This window comes from Microcaecilia unicolor, chromosome 7, assembly GCF_901765095.1.
Source record: "Microcaecilia unicolor chromosome 7, aMicUni1.1, whole genome shotgun sequence".
In the NCBI taxonomy this organism is placed as follows: domain Eukaryota; kingdom Metazoa; phylum Chordata; class Amphibia; order Gymnophiona; family Siphonopidae; genus Microcaecilia; species Microcaecilia unicolor.
Window position 1 is genome coordinate 240,001,244 of NC_044037.1, and position 26,445 is coordinate 240,027,688.

Below are 26,445 nucleotides of genomic sequence, written 5' to 3' on the forward strand. Positions count from 1 at the left end.
TGACAGCAGAGAAAGACCTGTATGGTCCATCCAGTCTGCCCAACAAGGTAAAGTCATATGTGCTACTTTATGTGTGTACCTGACTTTGATTTGTATCTGCCATTTTCAGGCACAAACCTTAGAAGTCTGTCCAGCACTAGCCCCGCCTATCATCCACTAGCTCTGCCTCCCACCACCGGCTCTGCCACCCAATCTCCATTAAGCTTCTGAGGATCCATTCCTTCTGAACACGATTCCTTTATGTTTATCCCACGCATTTTTGAATCCCGTTACCGTTTTCATCTCCTCCACCTCCCATGGGAGGGCATTCCGAGTATCCACCACTGTCTCCATGAAAAATACTTTCTTGAATCTGCCCCCCTCAATCTCATTTCATGTCCTCTAGTTCTACCCGCCTTCCCATCTCCGGAAAGGTTCGTTTGCGGATTAATACCTTTCAAATATTTGAACGTCTGTATCATATCACCCCTGTGTCTCCTTTCCTCCAGGGTATACATGTTCAGGTCTGTAAGTCTCTCCTCATACGTCTTGTAATGCAAATCCATACCATTTTTGTAGCTTTTCTTTGCACTGTTTCAATTCTTTTTACATCCTAGCAAGAAACGGCCTCCAAAACTGAACACAATACTCCAGGTGGGGCCTAACCAAGGACTTATACAGGGGCATCAACACCTCCTTTCTTTGCTGGTCACACCTCTCTCTATACAGCCTAGCAACCTTCTAGCTACAGCCACTGCCTTGTCACACTGTTTCATCACCTTTAGATCCTCAGATACTATCACCCCATGGCCAGCATGGTAAAATGTGAGGGAAAGCACTTGATGTGAGAGCAAACATTAGCAATCAAAATAAAACCCCTGTCTTACACACAGATACCATCAGTCAGATCTGTTTCATTATAATATTCTCTATTAGTTTGACTTTACAATTCCTCTGATCTCCTAATGTACAATTTGGGGAATATAGATGTTTAGGTAATCATTGCTAGTAAACTATACAGGGTTGATTTTCAAAAGCACTTATGAAATTAGCCAGTGCATAAATTTTGGCTGTAAAAAAATGGAGGAGTGGCCTAATGGTTAGTGCAACAGGTTTTGATCCTGGCAACCTGGGTTCAGTTCCCACTGCAGCTCCTTGTGACCTTGGACAAGTCACTTAACCCTCCATTGCCCCAGGTACAAACACTTAGATTGTGAGACCTCTAGGGACAGAGAAAGTACCTGCATATAATGTGTACAGCACTGCATAAATCTAGTAGCACTATATAAATGATTTGTAGTAGTAGTGTGCCATGGCAGAGTTATCCAGATAATGTTTTAGAGAATGACACTGGCATAAAGTTTGGCCTCATCTCCGTCTCGGTCCCATCCCCGCAGGCCCTGTCTCCATCCCTGCCCCATCCCAGCAGGTTCTGTCCCGTCCCCATGGGTTCTGTCTCTGTCCCCACCCCGTCCCTGCAGGCTCTGGCTGTCTCCATCCCCGCCCCGTCCCTGCAGGTTCCGTCCCTGACCCCATCCCATCCCCGTGGGCTCTGTTCTCATCTGCAGAAGCCTCGAACACTTATGATTTTATATTTAAATCTTTTTATTAAAGTATAAAAAGGAACAATATGCTGTGCAACTGTTGTGTTTAAATACAAATAGAAACAACAATAAGAATAAAACCCTCCCACCACCACCACCCTCTACCCTTCCAATTCCAACAATAGCTAACTTCTACTACCCCAAGGAATCTTAATCCACCCTGTTAAAATGTCCAGGGGTACAAAATACAACCCGTTCTGTATGCCCTAGAGGGGATAATTATGCCTTATGAAGCACTGTTATGATTTTGTAATCTATGGATGAATAAGAAGTCATCAACAATCTCAGGATTCAGTTTAGCTCTCCTGTCTTCCACAGTCCCTCCTGCAATAGAAGATGTCTTCTTAGAAGAAGTGCTGGTAGCAGGATGTACAGGATCGATCCCCCATGCAAATTCTGCTAGCTTTGGCCAGCATGTTTGCTCGTTTTTCCAAAAAAATACAAATATTGTCATCTGCATCAATCAAACATAAATAACAGTCCAGTTAATTAACAGGCTTGAAAGTAGAAAGTGACATCGGGATCTGTCCCCATCTCTGCCCCGTCCCTGTGGGATCTGTCTCTGTTCCCCATCCCCGCGGGATCTGTTCCCATTCCCATCCTGCAGTTACTGCGGGTCCCCATGTCATTCTATAACTTTATTCATTTAGGGGTCCTTTTACTAAGCCACACTAAAAAGTGTCTGGCACTGCTTTTAGCATGTGAGCTTTCACATGCTGTGGACACTTTTAGTGTGGCAGCAAAATGGCTGCTTTTCAGTCTTTTCCATTAATAGCCATGCCCTTACTGCCACCTATTTAGCAAGCGGTAAAGGCTCTTGCGCTAATCAGGCAGCACATGGCAATGCGCCCACATTAACCAATTAGCGCAGGGCATACCTACTCTCCACCGATAGGCATGCCTCCTGTGCTGAAAAATAAAAATATTTCTAGTGTGGAATTAGTGTGTGCTGAGCAGCACATTACCGCGGGATGCCTCAGTGTGTCCCATTGCAATGCTTTTTATGTAATGTCTAAACAGTTGAATATTGCCCCCAGATTGTGTTCAAAAGCTACAGCAAATGGAATATTTTAAGAAGTAAATGTCCCAGGCACAAAAAAAGGGATGAGTTAGGACAGGTTTGGAACTTGTGAGTAGAAGCACCAAGATGTTAAACGTGCATTTATTAGCACACGTTCGGTTTGTTAACATGCTTTAACATTTTTTACTGCATACAAAATGAATTTAATGCACATTAACCTAGGAAGTGATGCAGATAAAGTCAACTTGTGCATGTTAGAATATCAAACATTTGTAAAACTTTTATTGACCCAAATGCATGAAACAAACTGAAAAAAAAAAAATCCAAACATGAAGAAAAAGGTCAAAAATACTAAACTGAAACAAGATTTTTTTGCCCCCCCCCCCCCTGTGCACCTCCCTCTAAAATGTATCATTGTTCCTGACAATTTTCCTTTGAGGATATTTGTAATCTCATTCACAAAACTAAAGAGCATAAAGCAGATAGAAAAAAGACACACTGAAACTTGTACTTTTAGGAGGAGTCTTGGCGTCTACAGCTTTCTCCCTTCAACTGTCAATCTGTAAACCCGCTCCAGGCCTAATATTTAAGTGGAGATCCTGAGCACATTGAGTTTTCAAAGGCAGGCCTCCAAGTTACCTACTGTGCTTCTTATTTTTGCTGCTCACGAAAAAACAACACATTTAAGAAAGCAAAATGCTAGTTTGGGATGACAAAGTTTGGAAACCAGCCTTAAGCTCATGTTAATTAATATTTTCCTGTTTCTCCTGTCATCGCTACAGAAACATTATGGACTACAGAAACTATAAACCAGCAGGCCAGTATTCAAAATGTTTTGTGTAGTAATCACATACATTTTACTTTTTGTTAACTTTGAAGCTAGGGAATGCATAAATTTGGTCATATACCAGTCTATATTCAGCTACGGAAGCCAGTGATTTTTTAAATGCTGACTGCCACGGCCAGAATTGTCCCTGGATATTCAATGCTGGGCCATGTCTGGCCATCGGCAATTGAATATCCAAGGCTAATTCCCAGGATACTAGCTGCCAGAGCTTATGCGGGTTCCGGTTGATATTTACCCAGGACCAACATAAATAAATGTTCACATTTTAGGATGCCTGCTCCCCCTCCCACACCTGGAAGTCAAGAAAGCCACCCATGGGATCCCCCTGCCTCCCAGAACTGCAAGCTCCACCCTTACGATAGTGTACATACCACGAGGCTGTCGCTACAGGTCACGGCAGCCATTTTAAAGAGGCTGCTGCAACAGGCAAGATCAAGTGGGCATCGCTCCTGCCCATTATCCCACTGGATTACCAGGGCAATAGGCAGGTAAGCCAGCTACCGTGGGAGGATAGGGGTGTGGGAGGCAGGGAGATTCCATTAGGGGGCTTTATTGGCTTCCAAAGGAGGGTGGCAGGAGGATCAGTAGTACGCATCCCAAAGGGGGACTCCCGTCAACCATTCAGAGGGGGGGGAGGGGAGGATGAGGGTCCTGGTCTATTTCCAGGTGGGGGATGAAAGGAAGGAGGGAGGGGGATCAGGAGGAGTTTGGATGTATCGGGGGGGGGGGGATTGCCAGGGAGGAAGGGTGATAGTAGGACATCGGGGCCAGACCTAGAAGTTAACCGGACACCGGACAATATTCAGACTGGTGCCTGGTTCACTTTACCGCAATAAGTTAGGACAGCCTTTTTCCTTTCCTAACTCTGGGGCCCTTTTACTAAGCTGCACTAAAACGTAGCCTGTGCTTTGACTTGTGTGTGCATTTCCCACACTGAGGCCACTTTTAGTGTATCTGTAAAATGGTTGCATTTTCCATTTTAGCAGTAATGGCCACGTACTAATTTTTCATTAGTACGTTAGAACTACAGCTATTTTCTAGGAGGTAAGGGCTCATGCACTGTAGCTTTCCTAACCAATTAGTGCTGGGCACACCTACTCTCCATCCCCAAACACACCCCCAGCGCTAAAAAAGAAATAATTTGTAATATGTGGAAAGTGTGCGTGCCCTGCAGTAGTACCTGCGGTAAGCACAGCTTAGTAAAAGGGCCCCTTTATGCACTTTCTAAGCTGGTTACATTTGTCCGGTTTTACCCCGACATGTCCTCTTTTTGAGGACATGGCCAGGCAACCAGGCGGGGTTTTGCCAGCCTGCCCGTTTGTCAGATTTCGGACAACGGGCAGGCTGGGGGGCAGGCCTAATGTATCCTATCACCTCCCCTATCTTACTCTACTTCCTGGTGGTCTAGTGACCTCTTTGGGGCAGGAAAGAGCCCCCCTTTTCCTGCCCGGCGCACTGTCCTGCATTCTGTCTCTTCCCCTTGCAATGCTGACGGTCCCGGTGCTGATTCAAAATGGCCCCTGAGAGTGAAGTGGCCACTAGACCAGTAAGGTAAGGGGAGGGGATAGGACACCCTTAGGGGGGTGGGGAGGGGTGAAAGGGATGGGGTGATATGTGACGGGGGGGCCGGGTAGGGGTTGTGACAGTGGGCGGGGGGCGAGGCATGTGTCTCTTTTAGGGGGACCAAATATGGTAACCCTAAGTAGATTGAATATCTCTGCTAACAGCTCGGTAGATGCACTGCCCTAACTCCGCCCCCAACTCTGCCCCCAGACCACCCACAAACAGGCCGGTTCAGAATGCGCAGTTAGAGGGGATATTAAGAAAGCACTATCCAGTTAATTGCCGCCCCAATATCCCCAGTTAGGCCCAAACCATGCAATTTCAATTGCTTTGAACACGACCCCATATGTATTTTTAACTTCAGGATTTTATGATTTTTTTTTTTTTCTTACTACAGCCTAAAGCTTTTATTTAGGAGTAAGCATTTACAGGAAATATTCTAGAGGTAGGTTTAATGTTAAATGCATAGTGCTAATATCTGTTCATCTTTAGGACCAGAAAAATAGCTGTCCTAATTTAGGGGTCCTTTATCAAGCTGCGGTAAAAGGGGGCCTGTGGTAGCATCAGCAAGTGCTTGTGCCATGCGCTGAGACCCCCTTTTACCACAGTGGATAAAAGAACTGCTTTCATTTTTCGAAAAGAAATGTCCGTGTGGTAAATGTCAAAATGATGCACATCAGGGGGTGGAAATTACCACCGGAATCCTGCAGTCGTCCCAATTTGGTGCAGGGGAACATGGCAGTAGCCCTACCATGCTTTGTAAAAGGGCCCCTTAAAGGGATAACTTTAAAATACTATGCAAAATGTATGTTTTATAGTCTTGAAGCATTTTTTGCTCTGAATTTCTTTTAAAGCATTCATTATTGAAAATTGTTGTAGCCTATATTTCTTTTTTTTATTAATGGCCTGCGACTCTTGCCATTTTTTTGTCATCCCAAAACTATAGAAGACAGACTTGCCAAATTTTAAGGAAATGAGTGCAAAATACGATAACGTGCAATCTAAGGTGAGTATCAGGGAGAAGATCTTACCTTTGAGGAATCAGCTTCTAAAGAGATTAGGAGGGGGAGCTTGTGACAGAAATGCAATATGAAATAATTAATTAGAATAATGGAAATATATAATGTATGGAAATCAATACAGAGCATTATTACATCTATACTTTCTTTAGGAGGAGCGTGGATTTGATATACCACCTTTTTGTGGTACAACCAAAACAGTTTACATGTATTATATGTAGGCATTTGAATATCCAAACAGCACTTATTCTTTTTACTGCTCCGAATGGCACACATGGAAATTGGGCACTAAAACATGCAGAGGGTAACTTTATCAGAGAGTGCCTAGTAGTTTATAAAGACACGCAGGTGCCTACTTGTCTTTACAAAATACTATCGTAAGTAGTTAAGCATGGATATTTACATCAGCCATGCCAATATCTGTCATGTACATGCATAAATTATGCTGTATTATAATCTATGCAGTACTGGTGTGTTCCACCGAACTTCACCGCTGTGCATGTCCACTGGAAAATAAACACTATCATTTCAAAATGAACACTTTTGCACCAGTTGGTATATTATAAGGAGTCATAAAAAAAAGAGAGGGTAACGGCATACAATATAAACAGAAGCACAAGAAAGCAAACACTGGGCCTTCAGGATTGAGAAAAATGTTAAGCTTTTATTCTGACAATGACCTGACACGGGCCGTGTTTCGGCGTGCAAACGCCTGCATCAGAGGTCAAGAAAATCCTATAGGTCTGCTCGCAGACATATAAGATAAGATAAACAATCAGGATATATTTCCAAAGTTTATGATAGTCCATATACACTTCAAAACACCGTCAGTAGAAAACCTTTTGGTGGTTTTTTCTACCAACTGCATTTTGAAGTGTATACGGACTATCAATAAACTTTGGGAAGTATATCCTGATTGTTTATCTTATCTTATATGTCCACGAGCAGACCTATAGGATTTTCTTGACTCCTGATGCAGGCGTTTGCGCGCCGAAACATGGCCTGTGTCGGGTCATTGTCAGAATAAAAGCTTAACATTTTTCTCAATCCTGAAGGCCCAGTGTTTGCTTTTCTTGTATTTTGGCATATTTATGCAGAGTCATTTATGCAGCTATCTACACATCCAGGTATAAATATCTACAGTACCACCAAAGAGGGTGACTAGAATCTGGGCTTAACATGTTGAAACGTAGGATTTTACTACCCGCTAAGCCAGATTTAAATGGTACCTCCTGGGGATGTTTCCTACATTTCTTAATGCAGCTCATGTGTTAATGTTACCATTAGTATGTGGTACCTACAGATAGTTAAGGCACATTAAGTTTAACACTCTAGTTGGCTAACATTTCCATACCCACTTTCTACCCATGCCTCACTCCCTGAAACACAAATTCTACAAAATGCAACCACACAGGTTTCACGTGTGGAAACAGGGAAACTACCACATAACACATTAACATAATCACACAGTAGCCTGTTTTCATATGTTAAATGCGCATTAAAACCCAGATTCTATGCATGGCCCCCAGATTTGGGCCAATCATACAGATCAGAGGGAAACAGCAACACATTAAATCATAGGACAATAGAAGTGTATAGGGCCACAGGTAGAACAAGAGGGAGCAAATTCCAGAGGAAGTAGCTTTATTCAGAGACCCAACATGGCCCGTGTTTCGGCAGATGCCTGCATCAAGGGGTCTATTAGAAAAATCACAGCAAAATTTGTCTTCCTATGGATGGTCTTTGGTTCACAAAACCAAATGAAGATACAAACACAAACCTTTCTGTATCACACAACAAAACTTCTGGCTTTTTGTAAGCAAGCAGCCCAGATTTGAACTCCTAAATTTGCGTGCAAACCTAAGATATGCACAATTGGCTAATGAGCCATTAATGAGCAAAAATTGGCCTCTAACAACCAATTATTGGCATTAATTGGCACCAATTAGAATTTGCACATGGAGCTAATCATGATTCTGTAAAGGATGCATACCGTTTGTAGAATCATGCTTAGTGCTGATATTTTCCAGTACCCATTTTTGAGCACCATTTATAGAATTCGGGGGTAAGTGGTTAATGCACTTTAGTAAAAGGGCCCCAAAACTTCACACCCCCATAAAAATTACCTTGTTGCTGTGAAAATGTAAAGAATCCATAATATGTGAATAATGGAATTGATTTTCTCCTGGCTCAGCTATAAGTCAACATCCAACAATCAACATGACTGAGATGCTGAATTCCAGCATTATCACTGCTTTTGATTGGCATGTTTACACTTCACACTAAGCTAACACTCAAGCTCTATATAGAACAAAAACAGAATCAGCAGACAACATTCATTAGGCTATCAATTTCATTTTTGTTTTTGTTGACATCACAAAGCACTAGAATTCTGCTGTTATGGATCCCCAGGATGTCAGCAAGCCCTTGACAGAATTTTAGGGTTGCATTACAGCAGGTTTGTATGTCTACTACTCTTTATTTTTATGGCACCTGCTGTGGCTGTCAGGTGGAAAGAATCATGCAAAATGTTTATCTGTCAACTTCCTGCCATCCAAAACAGGCAACATTAAATAGGTTTTACTATTTTCAAGCAAAACTTCAGACAGGACTTGGGGGTGATTGTGTTTGGTGATCTTAAGGTCTCCAAACAGGTAGAAAAAGCAGTGGCCAAAGCCAGAAGGATGCTTGGTGCATAAGGAGAGGGATAACCAGCAGGATAAAAGAGGTGATAGTGCCTTCTGTATCCCTGTCCCTATCCTCCTCACATGTTCATCATATGCCCTCTCAGTGATCCTATCCTTCCACCATATGCAGCATCTGCCCTCAAAGTCCCTATCTTACTCTGTCCAACATCTCCCCTCTATATCTAGCATCACTCCACTATGTCCCTGTCCCTATATTCTAACCATGCCCAGTATCTCTTCTCTGTGTGCCTATGCCTCCTCATTTCCAACTTCTTTCTTCCCTTTCTCCTGCATCCCCACCCTGTGGCCAGAATCTCTCTGTATCTCTCTGTCTCTCCCATGCTGTTCCTGCCTTCCTACTCCACGGTCCAGCGTCTCTCTCTCTCTCTCTCTCTCTCTCTCGCTCTCTCTCCCCCCTACCCTCCAACCTAATCCAGTCTCTTTCTCTTTTCCCTCAACTTCCCCCGGGTCCATCATCTCTCCCTCCCCCCTCTACCCTCCCCCGTTTGCTCTTCTCTCTCTCTCTCTGCTTCTCTCTCTCAGGTCCAGTATCTCTTTCCCTTCTATTCTCACAGGGTATGTCTCTCCCCTGTACAGACCCAACATATCTCCATCCCCCTCTGTGGGACCTCTATCTTTCTCTAGTGCCCCCCCACCTTGGTCCTCTAGTCTAACAGTGATATCTCCCACTGGCCTTTCCAGGGCCTTCCCCGCTGCTGTGCCCTGCCTACAGGAAGTTGCATCAGAGGAGGAGGGATGCAGTAGAGAAAACGTTTTCAGGGGCAAGCCAGAGGCAACCTGTTTTCATTGCTGTCACAGCCAGCAACCTACCACAAAATTGGGGAGTTGAGGCTAGAGAGATGCTGGACCTGCAAAGGGGGGGGGGGGAGAAAGAGGCTTGATTGTGGGTACAGAAAGCAGGAAGCCAATGCATTAGAGTAGTTTAATTTAACAGCAGGGGGCCCTTACCACTGGGTGGTCCCTGGCTTTTTGCCTGGCTTGCTCACTGAGCTGCTGTAAATGTAAATAATGGGTGATTTCAATTACCCCGCTATTGACTGGGTAAATGTAACATCGGGACACTCTAAGGAGGTAAAATTCCTTGATGAAATCAAGGACAGCTTTATGGAGCAGCTGGTATAGGATCCGACGAGAGAAGGAAAAATTCTAGACCTAGTCCTTAGTGGAGCGCATAATCTGGTGCGGGAGGTAATGGTGCTGGGGCCGCTTGATAACAGTGATCATAATATGATTGGATTTGATATTAGCTTTGAAGTAAGTATACATAGGAAATCAAATATGTTAGCATTTAACTTTAAAAAAGGAGACTATGATAAAATGAGAAGAACGGTGAAAAGAAAACTTAGAGGAGCGACTGCGAGGGTCAAAAATTTACATTAGACGTGGATGCTGTTCAAAAACACCATCCTGGAAGCCCAGGCCAAATATATTCCGCGTATTAAAAAAGGAGGACGGAAGACCAAACGACAGCCGTCGTGGTTAAATAGTGAGGTGAAGGAAGCTATTAGAGCTAAAAGAAAATAATAAGAAATGGCATAAGGAGGAATTCGTGAGATCCAAGATGGTGACGGTCTGAGTTGCGCGACCAGACGCGTCCTACTTCCTCCTTTGAAACGCGGGCGGTTAGTGGTTCCTACCTGATTCTCGCCATGGGAAAAAGGAGAGGCAAAGTCAGGGAGATTCCCTCTCTCCCTGGCAGGTCAAACCAGCTACGGCAGGCGAAAATGGAGGAATTCAGCGTCGCGCTGGGTCCTGGGAGAGTTTCCACTCTTTCCGAAGAGGCTGGCGCTTCGACGCTGGCTGTCAGTGAGGACGGGGCTTCCCTGAGCCCCGTCGAACGTGCGGCGCCCCTGCAACCAGGAAGTGAACGTTTCCCTCAGAGCCCAGATGCCTCAGCCCGGAATGGAGTTCGATGTGCACAGGGAGGGAGCCTGATGGAGATTTATGGAGATCAAAGTACTGTTAGCACAGAAGTTCCAGTGGTGATATCACCGTTGGCGCTGTCCACACAGACAGTGAGTACCCTGGAGCTGGCTGCTAATGCACCACTTCCTGAGTTTACTGCTGGGAAAATGGAAAAGCCAGCCGTAGTAACCTTAGAGTCACTATCCAGCTTATAATTGAAAAAGAAAAACGCCTATATTGCGACCCAAATCGGGAGATAGACGTTTATCTCACAAAAACGAATAAAGCGGTATAATCGAAAGCCGAATTTGGACGTTTTCAACTGCACTCCGTCGCGGAATGCGGACAAAGTTGATGGGGGCGTGTCAAAGGCGTGGTGAAGGTGGAACTGGGGCGTGGTTATCGGCCGATCAGAGATAGGCACCCTTTCGCCGATAATGGAAAAAAATATGCGTTTTTGGAATCTGAAACAGTTTTGGGTTGCTTTATGAGTGTGTTAGAAATTTGGTGGGGGGAACAAGATGGCTGCCGCTGCATAGAGCTGTTCTAACAGCGTTCCAACTTACTTGGGTAAAGCGATTTCCCTCTTCTAAAATGCCGCCATACAAAGAGAAAAGGGGGTGGTGAAGAAGGATCCCTTACCCTCCGCTACCTCAACACCAACCCAACTAAGTTTGGATCGATTTTTGTCATCACTCTCCCAAGTATCAAGGGAAGGTAATACCGTAGTGGAACGCACCGGAGAAGCGGTGTCTCCACCGGTTGATGAAACCTCCCTGTCTCCTCCATCGCAGTTGCTCCCTCCGTGTCCGGCAGCGTTAGCAGCCCTTGGGGCGACCCCATACACCACCGGAAGTGTGGTTGGAGAGGCGCCAGTTGAGGGACCTGAGCTGCAATACTTGCTGCCGAGCCCTGAGAAGATTATCTCGGGAGGAAACCGGAGGTAAATTTAAATTTGATTTGGGACTATGTTGAGTGGAATGAATGAAACGTTGTTAAAAACGTCTGGGGAAGTTCATGCCATGAATGAAAATTTGAGGAATTGAAAGTACGATAGAGCAAGTTAAAACAGAAACCTCAACAAAGATTACGAATATCCAAAAAGAAGTAGATTTGCTACACGAATTTAAGAATGCAGTAATAAGAGATAGTGGAGATGTTCGGCGCAGAATTGAACAGATTGAGAACTACAATAGAAGACTGAATCTACGATTGCTTAATTTCCCAAAACTCCTAGGAAACTCTCCTTCTGATCTCTTTAGAAGATATCTAAATGAGATTTTAAAATTTCCCCTTGAAAGTTTGCCGCCAGTAAATAAAATTTACTATATTGGGAATCCTATGGAAAAGACTGGGGAAACACAGAACTTGCCGCAAACAAATGGCAATTTGGATATATCTGCTCTATTAGAACAAACTTTAGATAAATGTACTGATAGGGCGACCCTCATAGTTCTCTGGTATTTGAGCAGGACTTGAATGCCATTATGAGAAACTACTTCAAAAATTCCACTACCCCTTTTGGAGGAGAAAGGATATGGATATACCCGGACGTTACAAAGCAAACCAGCAAAAAGAAAACTTTTTCTGGCAATGAGAAAAAGGACATTGGAGATAGGGGGTTCTTTTTTTCTTGCCTATCCATGCAAATGTAATGTTAAGTTGGGTTTAAATAAGTATGTTTTCTATTCACCAGATCAGTTAAAATCTTTTTAGATTTAAAGCAACTTAAATAACATCTAATAAGTAATTTTGATTGGGAGTATGCAGCGAATATTTCCTTAATATCTATTTCTACTTGTAATCTTCTCTATTCTTTTGTTCCTCCATTTTTGAATTGTGGTCTGAAGAAGCTAATTATTTTTTTCCCCTTTGTTTAATTAATTATATGGCATAATCTCTCTGGCTGTATTTCATAAACAAGTTATGCTTGTTAATTATACTGAAATTAATAAACAAATAATAAAAAAAAAAAAAATATGCGTTTTTAGCGAAAATTTAGGGCACTTTCCTGGACCCTGTTTTTCCACGAATAGGGCCCCAAAAAGTGCCCTAAATGACCAGATGACCACTGGAGGGAGTCGGGGATGACCTCCCCTGACTCCCCCAGTGGTCACAAACCCCCTCCCACCACAAAAATATGCCGTTTCACAACTTTTTATGTTCACCCTCAAATGTCATACCCACCTCCCTGGCAGCAGTTTGCAGGTCACTGGAGCAGTTATTAGGGGGTGCAGTGGACGTCAGGCAGGTAAACCCAGGCCCATCCCCCCCCCACCTGTTACACTTGTGCTGGTAAATGGGAGCCCTCCACACCGCCCCCAAACCCACTGTACCCACATGTAGGTGCCCCCCTTCACCCCTTAGGGCTATAGTAATGGTGTAGACTTGTGGGCGGTGGGTTTTGAGGGTTTGGGGGGCTCAACACACAAGGGAAGGGAGCTCTTTCACCTTTTTTTTTGTTTTCGTAAAAGTGCCCCCTAGGGTGCCCGGTTGGTGTCCTGGCATGTGAGGGGGACCAGTGCACTACGAATCCTGGCCCCTCCCACGAACAAATGCCTTGGATTTATTCATTTTTGAGCTAGGTGCTTTCATTTTCCATTATCGCTGAAAAACAAAAACGCCCAGCTCACACATTGTTGAATAAAACATGGACGTCTATTTTTTTCGAAAATACGGGTCGGTCCACCACTTCACGGACCCGTTCTCGGAGATAAACGCCCATGGAGATAGACGTTTTCATTCGATTATGCCCCTCTATGGGATTTAACCTTTACAGCATACTCCTCCCTACAATCTCTGGTGGTTAAAAATGCAGGGACTATTAAAACTTTATCAGAGGCTGCATTATCTCAGATGAAAAAGACTGACTCTCAAACCGAGGAAGTAAAACATCTTACTGAAAGAACTTCAAAGATGGAACTTTTGGGTCAAACGCTGATTAAAGAAAAGAACTTTACTTCCCGACGGCGGGAATATCTTGAGAACCAGTCTAAAAGACTTAATTTAAGGCTAATAAATTTTCCTAGTTCTCCACTAATATCCCCAGTACAAATGGTAAAAAAATATCTTGTAGAAATACTGGGTATGTTAGACACATCTCTTCCACCCATTACTCGTGCATTTTACTTACAAACTGATCCTAGGGTATCAGAAAAATTTCCTCAAGAGGGTGGAGAGATGAATCTAACTGCCTTTTTGGAGTCATCATTAGAGGTTATTACAAAGAGAGCAACGTTAATAGTAACTTTTGCTTTGGAGATTGATAGGGATGCAGTTTTGAGGCTCTCATTAAGACACTTTTTGGTGTCAAAAATAAGAATTTACCCTGACTTATCAAGAGAGACTCAAAAGTGGCGTAAAGCCTTTTTGGCTTTGCGCACAAGAACTTGGCAATAGGAGCTAGTTTCCTGTTAAAATTTCCTTGTGTTTGTAGAATTGTATTTCAGTCTAAACAGTTTCAATTCTTTGACCCCAAACAGCTGGAGGAATTTATAATAAGTAGGGAAGAAGTAAATGTTAAGGTGTAATCCTATATGAACACTGATTAACCGGAGCAGGTAGAACTACCCAGGTCGGGCGCATCATTAAGTAAATTGTGTTACTGATTTATTTCTGTTTAGATTATTTGAATAATCTTCCTTCTTGGATCAATTTCTTTAACTTGTGGTCAATATAATGTTTAAAACTTATGTATAGAAATTATTTCCGTTGGACATTTCCAAATTGTGTATTATCATCCATAAATGTGAAGTTATGTTTGTTAAAAGCTTAATAAAAAAAAAAAAAAGAAATGGCATAAGGAATGTCAAGTCAAATGCAAAGCGCTGTTAAGAAAAGCTAAGAGGGACTTCGAAAAAAAGATTGCGTTGGAGGCAAAAACACACAGTAAATTTTTTTTAGGTATATTAAAAGCAGGAAGCCGGCAAAAGAATCGGTTGGACCGCTAGATGACCGAGGAGTAAAAGGGGTGATCAGGGAAGACAAAGCCGTAGCAGAGAGATTAAATGAATTCTTTGCTTCGGTCTTCACCGAGGAAGATTTGGGTGGGATACCGGTGCCGGAAATGGTATTCGAAGCTGACGAGTCGGAGAAACTTAATGAATTCTCTGTAAACCTGGAGGATGTAATGGGGCAGTTCTACAAACTGAAGAGTAGCAAATCTCCTGGACCGGATGGTATTCATCCTAGAGTATTGATAGAACTGAAAAATGAGCTTGTGGAGCTTTTGTTAGAAATATGTAATTTATCCTTAAAATCGAGCATGGTACCGGAAGATTGGAGGGTGTCCAATGTAACGCCGATTTTTTAAAAAGGTTCCAGAGGAGATCCGGGAAATTATAGAGTCTGACGTCGGTGCCAGGCAAAATGGCAGAGACTATTATTAAGAACAAAATTACAGAGCATATTCAAAAGCATGGTGCTAGTAGTCCCGCACTCTTCTGCAATCATTGTCAGAATAACATAGGATTATTCCTGCTCTGTGGCTAAATTTCCCAAGAGTTGCACAAAGCTGGGAATCATATATTAAGCTTCTTCCCTCCATAAAAAGCTCTACTGGATAAAAGTTGGGATCAGGACCATGTGTTGCATCCCAGGACTGAAATGTCACTCCAAGTTTGAAAAACACTATACAACATCTTGGAGTGTCCTGACAACTGGACCAACTTAAAATTTCACACCTCATCCAAAACAGATGTTAAACTGTAGAACTTGCAAAAAAAAAAAAGTTTAAAGAACACAAAAGCCCCACGGGATGGACAAAGCCAAAATACAAGGAGTGGGAACTGGATTAGGCTCTTAGAAAACAGACTCAGGACTCCCAATGTGAAATTAAAGATATTTAAGATGACTCGACACGGTACCATGTTTCGGCACACACTTGGCAATCACATCTATCCTTGGCAATACGTCTTGTAAAATAAACATAAGCTGGTCTTTAAAGTGACCATTAATAAAAGCAAAAGTATGGATAGCATGTGAAATGCCGCTGTAGTGCTTTTATTAACGATCTTTTTAAAGACCGTTACTAGAAGACCGTGTCGAGTCATCTTAAATAAATATCTTTAATTTCACATTGGGAATCCTGAGTCTGTTTTCGAAGAGCCTGATCCAGTGCCTACAAACTGTAGGAATTAACATGCACACATCAATTAACATTTGGTGAAGTTCATCCCATGCTATTTGGCATGTGCTCACGAAATAGTGCCTAAAGATGGGAATGCAAATATGTGCTCAGTTATAAAATAGGGTTAATTACACACATAATTATCTAGTTGGCACTTAATTGGAGATAAGTAACAATAATTGACGTTAACAAGCACTAATTAGCAGTTGTTCAATTAACTGACTTATGCCCCTATTCTGTAATGTGAGTGCCTAACTTCTCCAAAACGCAACTGCAAAGGGGGCAATGCCATTGGAGGGGCACAAGCATATCGAGGGCATGCCAATTATTCCTGCGTGAACTTTATAGAACAGATGTGTTTACACGCCCAACTGCTGATTTTATATGCCAACAATTATGCCAGCCATAGACATGGCATAAGTGGTTGCTCCTAAACTTCGGCACATAACTGGAGATTTACGCTAGTGTTCTATAACAAATTGAGCACGCATCTCTGCCATTACAGAATACTGGCTTAGCGCCCAGATTTTTGGTGTATGACTTTAGCAACATTTATAGAATTCACCCTCTCCCCCCACCCCCCACCATGAAAATGCATGTTAATTTTAACATATAAGCAATAATGACTTTTCTCATTGATTTTGCATGCACAGTAATCTAATAGAGCTCTTTAGGTGGCCAATGATATTTTCATACATGGGGGAAATAAATTGAAATGCCAGAATACTAAAATCCCAACATTGTCATCATTAAGGGGGTCTTTTACAAAGGTGTGCTAGCGTTTTTAGCTCGTGTTAATGTTTATGTTAATGCTAGCGCAGCTTTGTAAAAGGGGCCCTAAGTGTACACATTGAAGCAATGCACCTTGACTCTGTGAAAGGACAAGTAAGTAGGGGTGTACTAATAAAAATGAACCATGGAACCTTGGAGTAAGAACTGATAAAACATAAAATTTATTATGATAAAAAAAAGACCATAGGTCTACATAAAACAAATCCCCAAACGATGGTAGAAATTCAGAAGATAGACTCAGACTCAGCGGCGTAACAAGGGCGGGACTGGTTCCCTGCTCCCTCTGCCCCGGAACAGGTTACTTCCTGTTCCGGGGCAGAGGGAGCAGGGAACCGAGAGCCGCGCGGCTGCTCCCAGCAGCTAAGTATGCATCCGGGGGGGGGGGGGGGTTGATGGGCTGGGGGGGTGTCATTGTGCCGGGGGGGGGGTGTCGTGCTGCACCCGGGGGGGGGAGCGCATCGGCGATCCGCCCCGGGTGGCAGTCGACCTAGGATCGTCACTGCTCAGACTACTTCCTTGTCCTCTGGCATTCCTTCCCTAGGGGACATTTCTCCTTTTTTTATTTCCTCGACTCTCTCCCCACCTTTTACAAAGCTGTGCGACAATGCTGGCACAGCCCATTCAAAGCAAGCGTGGCTTTGTAAAAGGGGAGGGGGTCTGTGAGTCATTAATTTGGGACCTTCAGTGGTATCGCATCTCATATGAGCTGTGATTTTGCTCATTACTCACCTTACTCTTCATCGGTCCTAATTTTTAAAAACAGATTCTAACTTTCAAGTAACAAATAGCAATGAATTATTGCAATTTTATATTTTAAATGTAGTAAAAACATTTATTTATTTATGTTTCCATCCATATATTTATGCTGATGATATCCCAGACCCATATCCCACTCTAACTGGTACATATGTGAGTGCCCCAAAACCCACAAAATACCTACTGAACCCACATATAGGTGACTAGTAAAAAAGGCCCGTTTCTGACACAAATGAAACGGGCGCTAGCAAGGTTTTCCTCGGAGTGTGTATGTTTGGGAGAGTGTATGTGAGAGTGACTGTGTGAGAGTCAGAGTGAAAGTGTGAGTGTGTGTGTGTGAGAGAGAGAGTGAGTCTGGGTGTGAGTGTGTTTGTGAGAGTGTGTGTGTGTGAGAATGAGAGTGTGTGCAAGTGTGTATGTGAGACACAGTGTGAGAGAGAGTGTGTGTGTGTGTGCGAGAGAGAGAGTGTGTGTGAGACACAGATTCTCTGTGAGAGTGAGTGTATGAGACCAAGCGAGTGTGTGAGTGACTGTGTGGCACATAGAGAGTGAATGTGATACAGTGTGAGACAGAGTGTGTGAGAGTGAGAGTCAGAAAGACATTGTATATGAGAGAGAGAGTGTGAGCCTTGCCCTCCCAATCCATGCCCATCTGTCCCCTGCCCCCTCCAGTCATCCTTTTCCAGCAATTCTTCTCTCTCCCTGAGCCCTGCCCTCCCAATCCATGCCCATCCATGCTCCTCTGTCACCTGCCCCCTCCATTCATCCCTATCCAGCAATTCCCCTCTCTCCCTGAGCCCTGCCCTGTAATCCATATCCATCCATGCCCATCTGTCCCCTCCATTCATCCCTATCCAGCAATTCCCCTCCCTCCCTGAGCCCTGCCCTCCCAATCCATGCCCATCCATGCTCCTCTGTCACCTGCCCCTCCATTCATCCCTATCCAGCAATTCCCCTCTCTCCCTGAGCCCTGCCCTGTAATCCATATCCATCCATGCCCATCTGTTCCCTCCATTCATCCCTATCCAGCAATTCCCCTCTCTCCCTGAGCCCTGCCCTCCCAATCCATGCCCATCCATGCTCCTTTGTCACCTGCCCCCTCCATTCATCCCTATCCAGCAATTCCCCTCTCTCCCTGAGCCCTGTCCTGCAATCCATATCCATCCATGCCCATCTGTCCCCTCCATTCATCCCTATCCAGCAATTCCCCTCTCTCCCTGAGCCCTGCCCTCCCAATCCATGCCCATCCATGCTCCTCTGTCCCCTGCCCCCTCCATTCATCCCTTTCCAGCAATTCCCCTCTCTCCTTGAGCCCTGCCATCCCAATCCATGCCCATCCATGCTCCTCTGTCCCCTGCCCCCTCCATTCATCCTTTTCCAGCAACTCCCCTCTCTCCCTTCCATGACCCCCCCTCGCATCCATGCTCCTCTCTCTCCCATGTCCAAGCCTGGCCCGCCCTCTTCTCCCCCCCCCTTCGCATCCATGCCCCCCCTTCGCATCCATGCTGTCGTTTCTCCCCTGCCCTCCCGCTCCCATTGTTCAACTTTACTGCCCACCCTCTTCTCTCCCTCCAACATCCCTTTTTTTTTTCTTTTTAAATTTACCTCGTTGGCGGTTCTGGCAGCGCAGCATCAGGGAAGGAGGCGGCGCTCCCGACGTCTAGCCTTCCTTTCGCTGTGTTCCGCCTTCTTCTGACGTCATCCTTGACGTCAGAAGAAGGCGGAACACAGCGAAGGGAAGGCTAGACGTCGGGAGCGCCGCCTCCTTCCCTGACGCTGCGCTTTGTTTTTTTTTTTCCGCCCTCGACGTCATGACGTTTGACGCGAGGGCGGGGCAGAGACGGCTGGCAGCCTGGCTGGCTTCACACCATGAATCCACGAACCCTACAGCCAGGGAGTGTTTGAGTGGCTTCAGAACGTTGTCTTCAGAACGTTCACGGTGCGTTTTATTATATTAGATACCTGCAGGTATAAGGGCTATTGTAGTACTGTACAGTTGGGTACAGTACATTTTTTACTATTCCTGGAGGTTTCACCATACAATATAAGCAGGTTATGATGTGATGTGTACCTGGGACCTTTTATGTGAAGTTCATTGCAGTGCCCCCTAGGATGCCCCACAGCTCTGCTGGGATGTGTGTGTGGCCTTCTAGTAAGACTCCTGGCCCCCAGATATTCCAATGTCTTGTTTTTGTGCATTTTTCCCTTGAACATTTTTTGTTTGAAAATGGCCCTTAAAGAAAGGCGCACTGAGCACAAAACATCTAAAATAGGGTGATTTTTAAAATAAAAAGATAGAAGATTTTCTGGTTTGGAAATAACCATGTTTGGCATGGGATTTGGGCGTCTTATTGAAAATGCCCCTCCATATCTGTTTCCATTCAAAGCAGCCAGAGTGGGAACAACTCCCTGAGACAGTATTGATGAAACATGGACCATGTCGGCTGCTGGTCCCTGACCATTTGAACATAAAGATAAGTTTTCACTATATTTAAAATATAAAATTGCTAATATTTGTTACTTGAAAGTTAAAATAAGTTAAAAAAAAATAGGACTGACAAAGAGTAAGGTGAGTTACGAACAAAATCACAGTTTATGTGAAGCAAGTTACCATTGAAGGTCCCAAATTAATGGCTCAGAGAGTCAAGGTGCACTTCTTCAATAATCTGATAGTGCAGAGCACTCTAGTTTTCTTTTTTTTATTGCATATTAAATTACTTTCATGTGCCTGCCAAGTTTTAGTACATTGGACTATAATTTCTGTTATTCAGAACTTTGATCTTGATTTACCGTTACACAATAGTTTAACAAATTAATTATCTGTTTATAATACACAACTGGAACTCATTTATTTGTACAGGACAATTGATTTGGTTATTAATGAAAAAAAGGGTTAAAACCTTTTAGAAGGAAAACTTGACTCCTTGTTCTTTGAATTGTCTGACGTTATCAACAGAGTCTTCCAGACGGAGGTTTTTGCCATTTCATCAGAAATATTTATGATAGAGGGATCATCTCTAGATAAAAATTAAAATACAAATGAGAAGATGAGTAATGGAACTCAGTAAAATGTTACTAGTTTCTAGCTAAGCACAGTAAAAAGTAGAAATATCAGAAAATGCTGAGCTCCTAAATTTATGCACCTAAATTAGTGTAACACGTCAACAATGCTGCCAATCACCTCTTACTAATTACCTAGTGTCACGGTCGGCTCAGGTGGTAAAGAAAGTACCTCAGAGAATGGTTGGCAATCAGGGTGTCATGCTCAGTTTGAAAATCAAATTTATTTTTGAAACAAAACACTGCTACAATGCATGCAAGGAAACTTACAATGCTTTGAATTAACTTTTAAATATTTTCTTTTAATAATAGAAATTAAACTTTCAATAACAGAGGCAAATAAAATGTTAACACCCGTATGGCAAGCTATACAGCAATTTTTCCTAGGAGTAGGTGTCAGACAAGTAATCTCTCCTCCTTTTAAGAGTAATAGATTTTTGTTTGTCTTGTTTGAGAAATAAATTTGATTTTCAAACTGAGCATGACACCCTGATTGCTAATTCTCTTAGGTACTTTTTCTTACCACTTGAGCCGACCATGACATAAAGTAATTAGTAAGAGGTGATTGGCAGCAATGTTGACATATTACATCAGCCTCCTAAATTTGTGTCCTATTTTCAGCCAAACTTTACAACTGAAAATTCATCTTAATTTAGGTTCATAAACTTAGGCCTGCCATTCGTTTGCCTAGATTTATGAGCCTAATGCTGAAAATCATTGTTAATAATTTAACTTATTTTCCCCATCATAACTCTGTCCCTCTTACCACCCACTTTTTATGCTCCTAAATTTAAGAGTTTAATGAAATTTGTAGTAAAAAAATGTATGCAAGTTTCAAAGAGGCCAATTTATGAGCATAAGAGGCATATTTTCAAAACACTTAGCCTTCCAAAGTTTAACTCTCAAAGTTAGGAGCACAAACACTTTGAATATTGGGCCCATAATGGTGATAACAAAAGCCTTCCCTATGGATGAAACAGAATTTTACCACTTAACCTGCCCTCTGATAAAAGTGCCCATGTTTTTGTACAATATGAGTTCTTTTCTAGGAGCAACACAGGAAAAGAACTTATATTGTCCAAAAACAGTTCTACTGTTTTTCTTTTTATAGTCCTTTTCATTTTCTTATACAATTATTTTGTAAAATGTTGGAAATCAATAAAAAAAATGAGCTCTTTACTCATGGCCAGAAAAGGCCTTCCCATTGGTGGGATTATGCAAAACCTTGCACATTGTTTCAGATGGGAAAATTCTTCTTAGCGCAAACAGGTGCAAACTCTACAGGCAAGTTTTTACTTAGGTGATAATGAAAGCAAAACATCTGGGTCCTCATTTTACAACACCTGAGATATTAATGTATTAGACCCAAGTGTGTGCAAATGGCAAGGGGGTGTGGCCTAGGTTTGTGTTGGGTGGGGCAAGAGCATGACAAGTTCATAGACGTTAGTCCCTATTTCAGAAAGGGGTTAAACAAAGATCAACAATGAGTTACATTTGCTTCCAAGTATGTTTAGGATTCAGTGATCAACTGCTAGTGAGCAGCACTCCTTTGGAGGGATTAGGGGGTTGCCCTTTAATTTCACAGTGGTTTGTGGCCTCCAAAATGCCAAACTGGCAAGGTTAACAGGTCACTGTGACAGTGCTGGGAACCTGACTGGTTATGTTTCTAAGATCGCAAAGATAACTGGTTATCTGTTGGAACATAACTAGTCATCTTTGCGATCTTAGAAACATAACCGGTTATGTGTAGGCTTTCTAAACATCTATACATTTTTTAAAATGGATGTTTATGCTGTACTCACCTGGAGCATAAACATTCATTTCCCTGTATTTTAGAGTGGGATGTATGTCAGCAGATTCTGTTCTACAATATGGGTGAAAATTGAGATGCACTGATCTGTAACACATACATCTCATTCTCTGCCACATCACTCTGTATTTGTTTCATCACCGGAGGCGGCTTAAGCCTCATGGTGCTATGTAAGCAACATTGAGCCTGCAAATAGGTGGGAATATGTGGGGTATAAATGCAACAAATAAATAAATAAATACATCTCAATTCCTATTTCTAAGACCCATCTAAAAGAGTGCCGTATATCTATATCTAAATACATATTTCCTAGTTCTTAATAGCGATGTAGTAAACATGGTCAAATCTTGGGTATTTCATAGCCAGTTATACACTGCCAGCCATTGGCAAGTACTGGAAACCCCCCACAGTCCCATGAACGTGATGGTTTGCATGTTATTCAATGGAGTTGATCATGGGCTTATCAGTTCATAACATATTTATACTATACCTGCAGTTCCCTTCCATTGGTAATTGAACTGTTCCCTCCTCTTCCAAGGCAAGCATAATTTGTTCTTCCTGGGACAGAATTTACATATGGAAAATATGTTTACTTTGTGGTTCGGATTTCCATGCAAACAAATGAAATGTAATAGTCATTTTATAGTGAAACTCTGCATTTCTGTCACGAGGATTATGTGTGCAATCATGATGACAACAACCAGACCAGCACAACCTGAAATCAAAAGTACTACACACATTAATTTTGTTTCATAGATGGGCACATTTACTAATCTGTGTTCAGCAGCTAGTGTAGGTTTTATCACATGTTAGATGTTAGTACAGACCCGCACCAGTGGCTAACACGTTACAACAGCCAGTGCAGTATAAACTCATGCTAGCTACTTAACACAGACAGGGGCAGTGTATGAGTGTGATGGAGCAGACAGGTAGTGTAAAGTGCAGCCCAGCTATCAACAGCAGTTCGGTAGTACAGCTGTAGTTGGAAGAAGTGCTACAGTAGTACACCCACCCCTGACATCTCCCCCCCCCCCCTCCACTGAAGTCTCAAAATCCCCCCAAACATCCCCTTGTTCCGATCCTCTCCTGAAATTTCAAACTCCTTTGACATCCCCTTTCAACCCCCCTCAAGTTTCAAATTCTCCCCAACATCCCACATTCAGATCCCCCCCTAAATACCCCCCCCCCCCCCCGTCAAGTATCAGACTCTGCCCACCATTTGATCCCCTCAGCCCCTCAAAATCTAAGGGGAACATTATCAACATGGACTTCCGGACTGTTAATCCCAGTTCTTAGTATCTAGGTCTCACTACATAAAATGGGACCAGTGCTTAAATGGCACGAGTTAGTGGTAAAATAACCTGTCTTAATGGTAGGCCACATTGTTAACTTCCACCCTAACAAAAGAAGAATTCCAGGCAACCTGTGTAATATATATCTGCTGCAAATTCAAAACTTGTTTCCTCTGGAGTTGGGCTGCACAAGGCAACACTGAGGTAAGTTACATCTTAAACCCCACAAAATTCTTTTGAAAATTATGAAAGGACACAAAACTCCGTGGTGCGAGGGAGGTTTCCAGAGGCGAACCCACCCGGGGGGTTTTGATGCCTGTAAAATAGTTTAAAGGATCAGTATTTTTCCCTTTCTGATGAAGATATCTGAAACTCAGCCAGAGTTAAAGGGAGCAGTTATTGCGATGGTAAGAATGGAATGGATGAATGATATATGATATTTTAATGAAGCACAAGCATGAGCACAACATATCCCCAAGGGAAGTGAAATAATAATGTGGATATATGTTTATATCGTATTATAGATTGGTTTATGCAAGATATGTGGGGGAATTGATATCAGGGTGTCACTAAATAGCATATACCTCCTTAAGGTTCAATCAAATGCTTTAATGTGTGCTTTATTGTATGCTTATTGAATGGTAATACGTTATCAATAGAAATCAAACAAAATAAAACATGGAAAAGAAAATAAGATGATACCTTTTTTATTGAACATAACTTAATACATTTCTTGATTAGCTTTCGAAGGTTGCCCTTCTTCGTCAGATCGGAAATAAGCAAATGTGCTAGCTGACAGTGTATATAAGTGAAAACATTCAAGCATTACTAACCTTAAGAGTGGACAAACACGGCTACCACACTCCTCTACTTGAATGGTAATAGGAAATGCATTATAGTGTATGGGTGAAGGCTTGAGCTTAAGCTTGATAGTACCCAGTCTGTGTATTTTATGATCTAAAGAATGTTCTTGATTAATATAGGAGTAGTTAAGTATACTCTGTTTTAGATATATACATATACTGGTGGTAAAGATCTTTTTTTGGGGGGGCTCAGCTGTATGTACATACACAATTAGAAGGCGGAACGTCGAATGTGCAATAATGGTTCCATCTGTGACACCACCACATATTCCTCTGGGGGATATAATGGGTGTAAAGGGTATGGTCTGAGCACATTTAAAATACTTTATAACACTTTGAAATTGCATAATCAAAAAAAGAGAAATTGTTTTGAACCTAAGTTTGTTATAGTGAAGTAAAAACAAGATGAGCCAGATTCAAATCCCACAGCAACAGCTTGAGATCTTGAGTAAGCCACTTAGGGCTCCTTTTACTAATCTGCGGTATAAAGTGGCCTTAGCATGCCCTTACGTGGGATTTTCCTGTGTGCTAAGGTTATTTTTACTGCATTAATGGCCTTGCACTGTTGTCACCATAAAAAAAATTACCGAGGGAGCACTTATCGACACCTATTTTGTAGGTGGTAAGGGCTCACGTGGTAATCCTGCACTAATCAGCATTCAGCAATGCAGATGCGGTAAGTGATTAGCGCTGGAACACCTGCTCTCTGGCCCCCAGACATGCCCCCTCCACAAAAAAATAACAAATATTTATTAATGTACAGGTAGCACACGCTGATTAGGAACTTACCGCAAGATGCCTGAGTGAGTCCCACAGTCAGGGTTGGTGCTAGACATGATGGGGCCCAGGGCAGACATTGGGGGGGGGGGGGGGGGTCCCCAAAGCTTGCTTGCATATTGTCCCTCTTTCAACTTCAAGTAGGTTTGGGGTCCCCAGTGATATGGGGGGCCAGGGCAATTGCCCCATTTGCCCACCCCTAAAGCCGGCCCTGCCCACGGTAAGCCCTTTTAAGCTGTGGTAACCAGGCGCAAGTGCTTACCGCAGCTTAGTAAAAGGACCTCTTTACTTTCCATTGCCTCGGGTACAAACTCAGATTGTGAGCCCCCCGGGAGACAGAAAATAACTACTGTAGCCTGGATGTACACTGCTTTAATAACTTGCAGGTGGTATATAAGAAATAAAATTTACACTTGCTATTGCACATGCATAATGTCTGCATCTTTAGTCTAGGCAGAATTTGTGCTGCTATTGTATAAAGACACATGTAGCTCAATCTTACAAAGAACGTTGAGATGGGGATGTTCACAACAGGGCCGCCGAGAGATTAGGCCGGGTCCGGGGCAAGGCCGCCCCGCCAACGCATCCCCGCTGTCCCGCCTACACCCCCCCATCACTCCCACTGCCGCTGCTGCCCCCATCGCCCCCCCCCCCGCCACTGCAGTCCGCAGTCTCACCTGCCTGCCTCCACGGCTCCGGGCCCCCTTCATTCAAAGCGGCAGTCACAGATCGCGTCTCTTCTGGCCTTCCCTCCCTGTGTTCCGCCTTCGTCTGATGTAACTTCTGGTTTCCGCGAGGGCGGGACACAGGGAGGGAAGGCCAGAAGAGACGCGATCTGCGACTGCAGCTTTGAATGAAGGGGGCCCAGAGCCGAGGAGGCAGGCAGGTGAGACTTGGAGGCCCAGGCCTGGGGAATTTTGCCTCCCCTGCCCCCCCTCTCGGCAGCTCTGGTTCACAATTCCCTTTATATTTTATAAAACAGCTCTGCTAAATGTGCATATATTTACTAGCACATCTAGCAGGAGCAGAAAGTTTGCAAAGCTGCATGTGGAGCTAATAATGCACATACATTTTCATGCAATTAGCTTTGATCATAGGGGTGTTATAGCTCCACGCTGTTCCAGCTCTATTTTTAGAGCGCTCTTTGGAACAGCACGGGGTTTCTACTCATCGGTCCATTAAACTCCTCCAGTGTCACAAGTAGTGATTTCCCCCTCCCCAAACTGCATGACAATACAAGTGATATCCTCTTCTCAAAAAGGCAGCCACACCCTTAATGAAGACTCCTCTCCCCTCTCCCTCCCTCCTCTCAGTGTAGACA

At 43.3% G+C, this 26,445-nt stretch overlaps 1 protein-coding gene across 1 annotated transcript in view; it reads right to left on the reverse strand.

The window, feature by feature from the left end:
• The window catches only part of SLC4A10 (solute carrier family 4 member 10), a 185,401-nt gene that overhangs the window by 2,398 nt on the left and 156,558 nt on the right, over nucleotides 1-26,445 (reverse strand). Inside the window, exons 18-20 of the mRNA XM_030209786.1 lie at nucleotides 22,683-22,750; nucleotides 20,223-20,339; nucleotides 6,046-6,084 (exon numbers count right to left, since the gene is read on the reverse strand). Of these exons, the coding sequence (XP_030065646.1) occupies nucleotides 6,072-6,084; nucleotides 20,223-20,339; nucleotides 22,683-22,750 (198 nt within the window). The 3' untranslated portion in view covers nucleotides 6,046-6,071. The remainder of the gene's footprint in view (nucleotides 1-6,045; nucleotides 6,085-20,222; nucleotides 20,340-22,682; nucleotides 22,751-26,445) is intronic.